At 41.6% G+C, this 12457-nt stretch overlaps 1 protein-coding gene across 1 annotated transcript in view; it reads right to left on the bottom strand.

Annotated features, from left to right (window-relative positions):
- The window catches only part of nbeaa (neurobeachin a), a 449617-nt gene that overhangs the window by 250833 nt on the left and 186327 nt on the right, over positions 1-12457 (bottom strand). Inside the window, exons 31-34 of the mRNA XM_078403202.1 lie at positions 9545-9696; positions 8721-8850; positions 7537-7664; positions 772-833 (exon numbers count right to left, since the gene is read on the bottom strand). Coding sequence (XP_078259328.1) covers positions 772-833; positions 7537-7664; positions 8721-8850; positions 9545-9696 — 472 coding nt within the window. The remainder of the gene's footprint in view (positions 1-771; positions 834-7536; positions 7665-8720; positions 8851-9544; positions 9697-12457) is intronic.

Consider the following 12457-nt stretch of genomic DNA (forward strand, 5'->3'; position numbering starts at 1 on the left):
GTATGATGTATATAAATGTGAGGTTATCCACTTTGGCGGCAAAAACAAAGAGGCAGATTATTATCTCAATGGTGTCAGATTAGGTAAAGGGGAAGTGCAACGAGACCTGGGTATCCTTGTACACCAGTCACTGAAAGTAAGCGTGCAGGTACAGCAGGCAGTGAAGAAATGGCCTGAAAGTAAGCGTGCAGGTACAGCAGACAGTAATGACATGTTGACCTTCATAACGAGAGGATTTGAGTCGAGGAGTAAAGAGGTCCTTCTGCAGTTATATAGGGCCCTGGTGAGACCACATCTGGAGTATTGTGTGCAGTTTTGGTCTCCTAATTTGAGGAAGGGAGTCCTTGCTATTGAGGCAGTGCAGCCTAGGTTCACGAGGTTAATCCCTGGGATGGCGGGACCGTCATATGAGGAAAGATTGGAAAGACTGGGCTTGTATTCACTGGAGTTTAGAATGATGAGAGGGAATCTTATAGAGACGTAGAAAATTATAAAAGGAGTGGACAAGCTAGATGCAGGAAAAATGTTCCCAATGTTGTGAGTCCAAAACCAGGGGTCACGCAGTCACAGAGAAAATGTACAAACTCCATACAGACAGTAGCAGTAGTCAGGATCAAACTTGGGTCTATATCACTGTAAAACAGTAACTCCACCACTGTGCCACCCATAACTTGTTCAATACCTGATCCAATTATCATCTCTATAGACATTTTCCATATCAGAATACGTTAAATTACAGAACTTTGGAAGCATTGCGTCAAAATATCTTACCTGTGAACACAGTAGCATAACCAGTTCCACAACAGAGGTACTCGACTTCATACACACCAGGCCTGCAAAGTTTCCAAAAACATTTAGTTTGAGAAAATATAACAATTTCAAACACTAATGCTGTAGCACAAAAATATTGTGGAGATTTAAAACAGCAGCTAAAAATCAAACCTAGGTCTATTATTTAACTGCTAAATGTGGTCAGTAGTTTATATTGTCATGATAATCTTGCGCTTTTTTGGAAAGTAAAAAGCTTGTAGGTCATAGCCCAATCTGTTTTATTTTAATGCAGCATAAAATGAAGAAATTGGGTATGTGTAGCGTGTTACAGTGCTAACTCTTTTTTCAGATAACTTGCCTTTGATATTTTATTCCTGCGCCTAAAATGACTGCAAGTCCATATTTAACAAGAAGGAATATACGCACAGCATCTTGAACCAAAGAAACAAAAACTTCTATTGTTTCTAATGACAAGGGTTGGTTTGTTTCTAGGGTATTTTCTGTAACGTGATTACCTAGTCTAACCATAGTGATTATCAATCTTTGAAAATATATCAGCTTTCACAGAGGGTGCAGCATTATCGTAGAAACATAACTTATCAGGCTATCTGATACTTTAAAATCCTGGAAGATTACAGAAAAGATCATTCAACCTTAAATACCTACACTAGATCTCCAAAATTGTGAGCCATCTCGTCACTATCATTTATCCCTTAAACAAATCTTCCTGCATTTGTTGAAGAGGTGAAACTTGAGCAGGTACTAGGTTAGGAAAGATTTAGAGGAATGTGGACCCAATGAAGGTAAATGGGACTAACTTAGATGGGGCATCTTGGTCGGCATGGACGGGTTGGGCCAAAAACCTGTTTCTGTGCTGTATGACTATGATTAATCATTGGATAAATCGTTGATCTTGCATTAGGGTTTAGAACCTAATGCAGATCCCGCTATCTAAATTCAGCTCTGAAATCTTACATCGGTAATAACACAAATTTGATGCAATATACCAAAGCCTTGCTTGGATATTGCAGTCATGTGTGAACACCATCATACATACGTTGCTTACTTTGATGTGTACTGCCCACAAAGATTCAGCAATCTCTAACTGTAATCAGGGATTGGGTCAACAGATCTTCATCAGCCAGTGAAAGTGCTGGCTCGTATTAAAAGCTCAGCAACCAATCACTTTAAAGAATTCTCAACAACAGATAAAGAAATACATTGCAACATTTTAGGAGAAATTAAAACAATCTCCATCGCTAGAAAAAGTACGAAGAAAATTAATAGGACTTGTACCTAATGGCCCAAAACATGGAGAGATGGAGAATGCATTGCTTGTGATCTACCAAATTCCCTGGATTCGAGCGAATGCCAGAGGGAGAAAAGTTGCTAATGTAATATCTCTATTCATAACAAGACAGAAAAGCGAGAAACTGTGGCCAATTAGCCTCACATCAGTGAAAAATCAAGAAAAAATCTGCAGATGCTGGAATACTGTCTAGAATACTGAATAGAATCTTTAATACAAACATTAAAGATCTGCAGAAAGAGAAACAGAGTTAGCATTCCAGATCTGACAGAGGGTTTTTTCTTTCCACAGATGCTGCTAGAGCTTCTAAGTGTTTCCAGCAAAACGTTATATTTCAGAGAACCAATAGATGTGGTGCATTCGGAGTAACTTAGTGGGTCTGACAAAGTAGGTGATATTTTGGGTTTGGGACCCTTCTTCAGACTGATTGTAGTGTGGGGGGGGGGGGGGGGGGGGAACAGAAGAAAGCTGCAAGAGAGGCGAGGGTGGGGCAAAGCCCGCCAAGTGATAGGGAGGTTTGATTGGCAGATAGTTGACACAGGCCAGAGATGAAAGGACAAAAGGCTGTGAGATAAGGAGAGAAGAGAAACACATAGATATGTAAAACTAGAAATCTAGCAGAAAACTCATGACAGGTATAAAAGTGGATGGAGAAGCAATAATTCGCCGGCAGCCTTCACATACACAGGTTCTTCAGCAGTGTAAATGCTCTCAAGATCCCAAACACCCAATGCCCCAACGCACTGAAAGCCAGAAATGGGGATGAACTCATCAGGGGACAAAAATGCAAGGCCAATTGTGTAAATTATAGGGATCTCCAGGTTTGCCAGCACAGGAAATCTTCACTGGAGAGCTCCTCAACACCTCCCAGTGGCTGAAGTCCTGCTCTCCATAGCAGTTTGTAGATTCCATCTATCCAGTGGCATTGTGGAGGTGATATTGACTGCACAACATCACCAAGAAAAATGGAGGGACCAGCACCATCACTGTACAAGGACATCTTCAACCTCAATAAAGCCTTACAGTCCATCACGTCAGGGGTTATGGGGAGTGGCAGGAGAATGTTTCTCGACGAAGATGCGATTTTTTTTTGGTATCGAATCTCCGTCCGCATTGTGGCCTAACATCATGGAGTTGGCGGCCTCTGCTGGGGACCGACTTTGGGAGCTCCAACCGCGGGAGTCTGCAGGACTTAACATCGTGGAGCTGGCGATCCCTGTCAGGGATCGACATTGGAGCTCCAATCACGGGAGCCTGCGGACTTTAACATCGTGGAGCTCACGGACCAACATCAGGAGCTCCAAGCCGCAGGAGCTTCGACTGCCCCGATGCGGGGGCTTCAACCGCCTTGACGAAGGAACTTCGATTGCCCCGACGCGGGAGCTTCGATCGCCGGCTGTGGGAGCTTCGATCGCCCCGACTGCGGATGGTTTGACTCCCCCGACCATGGGTGAATAAAGAGAAAGAAGAGTAGACTTTATTGCCTTCCATCACAGTGAGGAATGTGGGGAATCCGCTGTGGTGGATGTTTATATTAACTTTTATGTTGTTGTGTGTCTCGTTGCTTTTTTTAGTATGGCTGTCTGGTAATTCGAGTTTCACTGTACCTTAATTGGCACATGTGACAATAAACCTTTGCACCTTTGAATGGGGTTCAGAGGGAAAGATAGATCAGCCATGATTGAACAGTGGAGTGGACTTGATGGGCCGAATGGTCTAATTCTTCTCCTAGAACTTGTGAATTTAGGAGTGACAGTGGCGCATCTTCCTCAAATACAGCTGCTCAGAGAAATTGGTCACCATCTTACTTGCTACAATCAAAACAGAAGAAAATGCTGCGAAACATTGAGCTGGTCAGGGGACATTTCTGGAAATAAATGTTTTGAAAGCACAATGAAATATTTAATTTCTCCATTTTAATTGCAAAGTGACTTGGACCTACAGGGTTATCATATCTGTGATGGAGGGAAGAACACCTCCATCTTAAGGAGAACTGCTATCATGTATTGCTGCATTGAATGTTTTTTGTTTGAAACAGTTTATGACCATAACATGTCTTGGTCAGGGTTTAGGGAAGGGGAATTTGATTATTTTACAAGACCAGATGTTTCAGACAGTCCCAGTCTCCTTCAGTTGCATCTCAAAATGTCCAAGTACATTTCATTCAGTTTGATGCATTCCATTTCCAGCACCAATCACCCTTGTGGTATTTCAGAACAAGATAGCCAAGATGTTGAGATATGATGTGTATTATGAATCATGTTTTCTATCATATTTTATGCTGTCACATCAAAGATAGTCAAATAAAAAAACTTTAAGCTCCCTTTAGTTCCCTGAAAGTGGCAACACAAGTAGATGGAGTAGTACAGATGGAGATGGGGCATTGATCATAAGAGTCAGCAAGCTGTGTTACGGCTCTATAGGTTTTTGGTTAGGTCACGTTTGGAGCATTGAGTGCAGTTCTGGTCGCCCCATTCCAGGAAGCATGTGGAAGCTTTAGAGAGGGTGCAGAAGACGTTTAACAGAATGCTGCTTGTGAGGAGAGGCAATATCCCAAACACGTGCAGGTTTGTACGTTAATTGCCCTCTGTAAAATTGGCCGCAGTGTGTAGGGAGTGTATGCGAATGTGGGATAACATAGAACAAGTGTAGATAGACACAAAATGTTGGAGTAACTCAGCTGGACAGGGAGCAACTCTGGAGAGAAGAAATGGGTTGAGTCCCTTCTTCAGACTGACGTCAGGGGGGAGGGAGATACCAGTGATAAGGAAACGTGAGGGTGTGAAAACAGGGCAAAGGGAATGGAGATCAAGGAAAATGTGGAATAGATCATTGTTAGCTGGGAGAAGGTAACAACAAAGCAAACAGAGATAAAATGTAGTCGGAGACAGTAAGCCCGATCGGAAAACTGGGAAGGGAGATGGAGAGAGAGCGAAAGCAAGAGTTACTTGAAGTTAGAGAAGTCCATGTTCATACCGTTGGGGTGTAAGCTGCCTAAGCGAAATATGAGGAGGCCCAGGACAGAAAGGTCAGTGTGGGATTGGGTGGGGTGTTAAAGTGTCCAGGCGGACTGAGCAGAGGTGGTCAATGAAACGATTGCCGAGCCTGCGCTTGGTCTCGCTGATTTATAGAGCCCACACCTGGAACAACGGATACAGTAGATGAGGTTGGATGAGGTGCAAGTGAACCTCTGCCTCAACTGAAAAGACTGTCGGGGACCTTGGACGCAGTCAAGGGGGGAGGTATAGGGACAGGTGTTGCATCTCCTGCGGTTGCAGGGGAAAGTACCTTGGGTGGGGGTGGTTTGGGTGGGAAGGGACGAGTTGACCAGGGACTTCCGGCTAGTGGTGGGTCCCGTTGGAGGTGGCGAAAATGTCGGAGGATTATGTGCTGTATGCGATGGCTGATGGGGTGGAAGGTGAAGACTAGGGGGACTCTGGTCCTGTTACGACTGGGGGTAGGGGGAGCAAGAGCGGAGTTGCGGGATATCGAGGCCTAGTGAGGGCCTCGTCTATGAAGGAAGAGGGGAAACCCCGTTCCCTAAATAATAAGGAGATCTTCGATGTCCTGGTATAGAAAACCTCATCTTGGGCGCAGATATTTCCTTCAATAGTTTACATCGTTAATTCTGTAAAGGAGTTTGCAATATTTATTTCACATGCATCTTATGAAAACAGATCCAATGCCAAACAAAAGAAGGCAAACTGAGACATTGATGGATCACGTAGGAATTTGGAGTAGGGGATAGAGTCTTTACTGGAAGCAGGGTGGGAAGAAGTGTAGTCTAGATAGCGGTGGGAGTCAGTGGGTTTATAATAGGTATATATAATATAATAGTTTATAATAGAACTAGTGTAAATGGGTAGACGATGGTCAGTGTGGACTCAGTGGGCCGAAGGGCATGTTTCCATGCCGTCTCTCTAAATTCAAAACTATAACTAAATACTTCCATCCAGACAGCAGGAAAATAATTTACACTGCTGTCATTGAAAGATACAAGTGTTGTGCTTCAAAGTAATTGGTGCACAGAACTCCAAAGATAAATGCCTTAATTGACAGAGCACATTGTGCAGCGTCTCTAAAATTGTTCACAATTATAATTATAGCAATTGACCAAATTTCTAAAGGACATAATACAGGGAGGGGGTGGGGAAAGCTTGAGGGGTAGATGGCTGGAGAAAATGGGATAGTGAGTGTGTGACCTTTCTCATCAGCGGTATAATAGATTGATAGTAATTACTTGAGAATGACCCATGTTGGCACAAGACTATTTTGCAGCTGGTGCTCAATGTCCTTCATTTTTTTGTGCATTTCTCCTGATGTCTCACTAATCTGTCCTTAATAAACTAAACAGGAAGCTATTTTTTCACATATAAATCTTTTAATTTCATTTTATTGAGGTGTATCAGGCTTTGAGAATTAATATAATATAATATAATGGAAAAAAACAACTTTATGTGGTCATATAGTTAATCAAAATTAAGTACTTCAATTGTAGGTGCCTATTTAGAATAAGTGCAACTATAATTTAAATTAAATTAAATTAAAACCATGCACATTTCCAGTCATTTTTCAAAATATTACTCATAAACAAAAGGACAAAAACTTAAAAGGACACAAAGTGCAAGAGTAACTCAGCAGGTCAGTCAGCATCTCTGGAAAACATAAATAGGCGACGCTTCGGGTCGAAATGGCATATTGGCCTTCATAACGAGAGGATTTGAATATAGGAGTAAAGAGGTCCTTCTGCAGTTGTACAAGGCCCTGGTGAGACCACATCTGGAGTATTGTGTGCAGTTTTGATCAGCTAATTTGAGGAAGGACATCCTTGCTATTGAGGGAGTGCAGCGTAGGTTCACGAAATTAATCCCCGGAATGGCGGGACTGTCATATGAGGAAAGATTGGAAAGACTGGGCTTGTATTCAATGGAATTTAGAAGGATGAGAGTGGATCTTATAGAAACATATAAAATTATAAAAGGACTGGATAAGATAGATGCAGGAAAAATGTTCCCAATATTGGGGGAGTCCAGAATCAGGGGCCACTGTCTAAGAATAAAGGGGAGGCTATTTAAAACTGAGATGAGAAAAAACTTTTTCAGCCAGAGAGTTGTGAACTTGTGGAATTCTCTGCCACAGAAGGTGGAAGAGAGGGAGCAGTGAGAGGGAACAGAAACAGGCCTGGAAGATGTTTTGAGGCTAAAGGCAAAGGAAAAGGAAATAAACTTTGATGAAAGGATCACTACCATTTTCTGGGTCAACAACCACATTTAATTAGCCCTTCATTCTCCATCAGAGCCTTATTTCAAAAACAAATGGGATGGATTTTTTGTGTACTTGATTCTCTCCACCATCAATGTAAAGTGTGAAAATTGGGAGCCATCCTATCAACTATCACACAACATGAGATTACATAGACATTACATTGGGAAGTGTTAATTCTACAGCACCTGTACCTTCGATCAACAATTCTTGGCCATGGCTGCCAAGCAGAGTTCTTGAAAGGAATGGAGCAAAATCCACAAAGATCTCACGTAACAGTGGAGCAACTTTTTCAAGGGCTCGTTCTAGTTTTGCTGTGATGCTGTACAGAAATAAAAAGGTAGATATAAGAATGGCAATATAATTTATGATGTAATTACCTAATATAATAGAAATTTATACTTTATGAAATTATTTGAAACAATTTTGCACATTTAAATAATTTTAACTTTTTCGGCATATTTTACTTAAAATTACATTTCATGGTGCAACATGTATGGAACTCATTTAAAAATACAATCTTATATAAAAACTTCTGAAGTAATCTTTTCTCTGCCACTGAAGATGCTGACTCCCAAGGAAACTTGCACACTTTATTAATATAAAATGCAATTCTAGAATTGCAAAATTTTGTTGGAAGTTGGGGAATGCAGGAAAGTGCTGATTTTATTTTCTATCAATGTTCACAATCCACTTTAGTTTAGCTTAGAAATACAGCATGGAAACCGGTCCTTCGGCCCAGCGAGTCCACGCTGATCATCAATCACCCGTTCACATTAGTTCTATGTTATCCCACTTGGTTATCCACTCCCTGCACACTAGGGGCAATTTACAGAGGCCAATTAATCTACAAACCCACATGTCTTTAGGATGTGGGAGGAAACCCACGTGGTCACAGGGAAATGTGCAAACTTCACAGACAGCACCCGAGTTCAGGATCAAACCAAGTTTCTGGAACTATGAGGCAGCAGTTCTACCAGCTGCACTACTGTGCCGTCTTTGTAGTTTAGTAAATATTACAGGGTTATCTGGTCTTTGTCTACCATACATGAATATAATCAAGCCAAACTCAAGTACAATACATAGAACAAAGGGGAACAAAGGAGTGCAGAATGTAGTTCTCAGCATTGTCATGCACCAGTTCCATAGGAAAAAGTCCAATGTCTGCAATGGGGTGGAGGTGAATCTAGCATATTATTCTAGCATAGTACCCCAGCATATGGAAGGATCATTCAGAAGCCTATAACAGAGGGGAAGAAGCTGTTCCTTAAGTTTTGGAAAATCAAAGACCTTCTTTACAGTACCTGTTTTTCACTTGGTTGCATTACTAAGTGAAATGAGTTTAAGTGAATAGAAGAAAAAATAGATGGAAGGTAACCTCAAGCTCTCAGCTGAATCTTCTGGCATTGGAGCAACACTCTGCACTGCAGGCAGATTCTTACTGGTGGCACCATTCACAAAACTGGAGGAGGAAGAGGAGGAGGAAGTTGAGGCGGCCTCTGCTGCACCTGCACAAAAGGAGTTCCACAATGATGCATCAATTACACTACAGTAGGTCCACATAAGGCCATGCAATTCAAGCGCATTAGCAGAAAAGGTAAAGTTGTAATAACAAAGTTAATATACAAAAGTAATTTTATGTAATAATTTCCCCCAATTTAATCTGAGGAAACTGAGCAAAGATTTTACACTGCACTTCAAATTTTATTAAAAACAACAATTTAATCAAAATATCTGAAATAACCACTTTACAGGAGATATGTGGGACAAGCTATTTTACACAGAGGGTGGTGAGTGCTTGGAACGTGCTGCCAGGTGGTTGAGGCAGATACTATAGTGGCATTTAGGAAACTTTGGATAGGCATTTGGATACACAGGGAATGGAGGGATATGGATAATGTGCAGGGAGATAAAAGTTGGTCTTGGCATCATGTTCGGCATAGACATTATGGGCCGAAGGGCCTGGCCTTGTGTATTGCATATTCTATGCCTATATTCTATTGCCTATTGCATATTCTATATTCTATGCTCACATTAATTTACTCGAATATGAAAGAAACAAATACGTCTTAGCTCGTTGAAGAATGCCACACTGTAGTATAGTCACAATATTTCATAACAAATTGAGAAACATCTATTTTACACTCAATTCAATTACTCAATGAGTTCCTCGTCCCTGATAACTAGATCTTTGTACTGTACCTGTGGTATTTATCATACTTTTTGGTGTGGCCGCTGCAGGAGAAATTATGTTTGTTGCACTCCCAGTGACAAGATTGGCAGAACCAGTGCCACCAACTGTATTGATGGCCAGACTTCCCGGCGGAGGTTTCTTCACTGGAACAACAACACTCCTAGGAAAACAGAAAAAAACATTAGATTTAACATCTTTGTGAAAATTTCAGTTCACCCCTCAACAAACATAAGCAAATATTTTTATCCAAATATTAAAACTTATTTATATAAACATATATGAAATCCACTGTTTTATGAGGATGTTGCCAAGAAGGCTAGAGCTATAGGGATAGGTTAGGCAAGCTAGGACTTTATTACGGAGCGCAGGAGGCTGAGGGGTGCTCTTATAGAGATGTATAAAGATCATGAGGGGGATAGGGTGAATGTAAAGGTGGGAGAAGCAAAGCAATAACTAGAGGACATAGGTTTAAGATGAGAGGGGAAAGATTTAATAGGAACCTGAGGGGGCAACTTTTCACACAGAGGATGGTAGGTGCATGGAACAAGCTGCCAAAGAAGGTTCCAGTGCACGTGTTGCCGACACCAGCGCAAACGGGCCTGACGGTGAAGGGCAGTCATGGCAGGCCTCCTGGCAGCCCTATGAGACCGGAGATCGGCTGCGTGCAGTCTGTTCTGAATTGTTTGGGCAGAGAGCCGTCGGCCATATCGTCCTGCAAACCTTGACTGCAAATCTGTAGAAGACAGCCTACGGTTCCTAAGTGCTGACAGGGTGAGGAAACGGTCTTCTTCGGGTGTCGTCTTCTTGGGACGCCCACTTCGCGGCCTGTCTCTGACATCCCCCGTTATATGGAACTTGGCCTTCACTTTGGAGATGGTACTAGGGCTCACTCCAAATAATGCCGCAACTTGGTTTTGCGGAACACCAGCTTGAAGTTGCCCTATCGCACGGGCCCTATCCAGATCAGTCAAACGTGGCATGCAGATTCTTGGAGCAGACACCTACTGACCACTGTAGCAGGGCCCATGCTCACAGATGCTGCCAATCAGGTGCCAATCAGGCACCTGATTGTCAGCACCTGGGGGTACCAGAAGCTCAAAACAAGAGTCAATAGCAACGGCAGAATGAGATGTTTGGCATTGGCAGAGAAGATTTGGCAAATTTTTCATGGGCGCAACCCATATACTCAGCTCTGCTGCTCATCCCACAAATGCATGTTCCTTATAAATGTGGCGCCATTTAAAAGGGAAATAAACAGGCTTTCCAACGGTATAAGATTTATTGCCAAGAAGCATTGTTACAACAAAGAAATAATCTACCAAACACATATTTCCTTACTTTTTGTGCTATGTTAGATAGGAGTATGTGGAGACATTACATATGTATACTCCCTCATGAATAAGTGTAGAAAGATCCCAATATCAAGTAAACCAAGTGAAATACATAGCCAAGTGAACAAACCAAGTGAAATACATGAATAAATAAAGTAGTTAGGGAATACCCACCAGCCCAAAATTTTATACTAGATGCCAGGGAATATTTGGGCCAAATGCTGGCAAATGGGATTCGGTTAGATGGGGTATCTTGGTCGGCCTAGACGATTAGGCTGAAGGGATTGTTTCCATGCTGTATGGCTCTATGGCTCTTTGACGGTCGCACTCTTTCACACAGATAAGCTGTGTCCTAGCAGATTCTAACAATGATCTTCTGTTGTTCAAGTTATTGTTGTTGATTATTTTTCCATGACCAAAAGCTACCAGAAAACTAAGTGTACAAACCATGAAGACTCTACACTGTTCTTTCACATCTGTCATGCAAATGAAATTAGTTGTTGTTTCAAACACGTTATCTCAGCACAATTAAGACCTTTTCGGTCTGCTTTCTGTCACGGGAAGAGGTAATAGTTGAAACAAGCACATCTCAAAATTGCACTAGTTGGCACACAAGGCATTTTTGATTTGTGTAAGATTTTTTCTAAGCGTGGAGAAATCGTTCTAAACGAAAATGTGGAATCATGCATTAGAGGATGCAAATCTACAAATAAAACCAAGCAGCTTATTACTGAATAACAATGGTTCTTTGTTATACACATGTGCAAGGAACTGGTGCCGCAAAGTGTGGCAAATCAGGTTTTATTCAACGTAAAGAGTGACCATCAAATGCCATCACAAGGAAATAAGGTTTGCAAGTATGAGGAATAGATTTCTGTATTAGATAAAAATATTATGCCAAATATGACTCGGTTTCCTGTCTATGCATGATTCCACGATAAAAGCATGATTTAATTGTTAATTCACTATCAACACTAATTCTCTCCCTCCTCCCTCAACGGCAAGAGTTTGCATGCTATTTAAGTAGATATAAAATAGAGGGGAACATGAAGTGAAATACAAGTCAAAATCATCTGACTTTTAGATACAGAACATGCATTTTCTAATTTAAACAACTGACACTCTAAGATGAGACTTTTCAGCTGTCAAAAAATTAAAGGTGGGTTTATGTTCAAGATAGGTGCTTGTGCAGCCACTCCCAATACTGCCATTTCTGTAGTCCACCTTTAATGACTTGTTAAACAAATGCAGATATCAGATATGATAGGACCGTTCAGTGAACCTTTGTAACTTTGTCGGCGCCAGAAACGTGGTGGCACTTGTGTACTGCCTAGGTGTGGTCTGCTATATGATTTTACCGGGTACTCTGTTGGCTATAAACTCTGGCTCTTACCAGCAGTATTGCGAAAAGTCAGCTTCTATCTATTGAGCTATTTGAGATATTTAGGACTGGTTTATGTCCTTCATCAATTATTCAGAACCATATCCTGGAAACAGATATGCTGAGCCACTATTTATCTCAGTATTTGGTGTGCAATCTATCCTTCAAACTCTATTGATGGGTGAGTGGGGGGAGGCAGTATGACCTGT

The sequence above is a fragment of the Rhinoraja longicauda genome, chromosome 7 (genome assembly GCF_053455715.1).
Source record: "Rhinoraja longicauda isolate Sanriku21f chromosome 7, sRhiLon1.1, whole genome shotgun sequence".
NCBI lineage: Eukaryota > Metazoa > Chordata > Chondrichthyes > Rajiformes > Arhynchobatidae > Rhinoraja > Rhinoraja longicauda.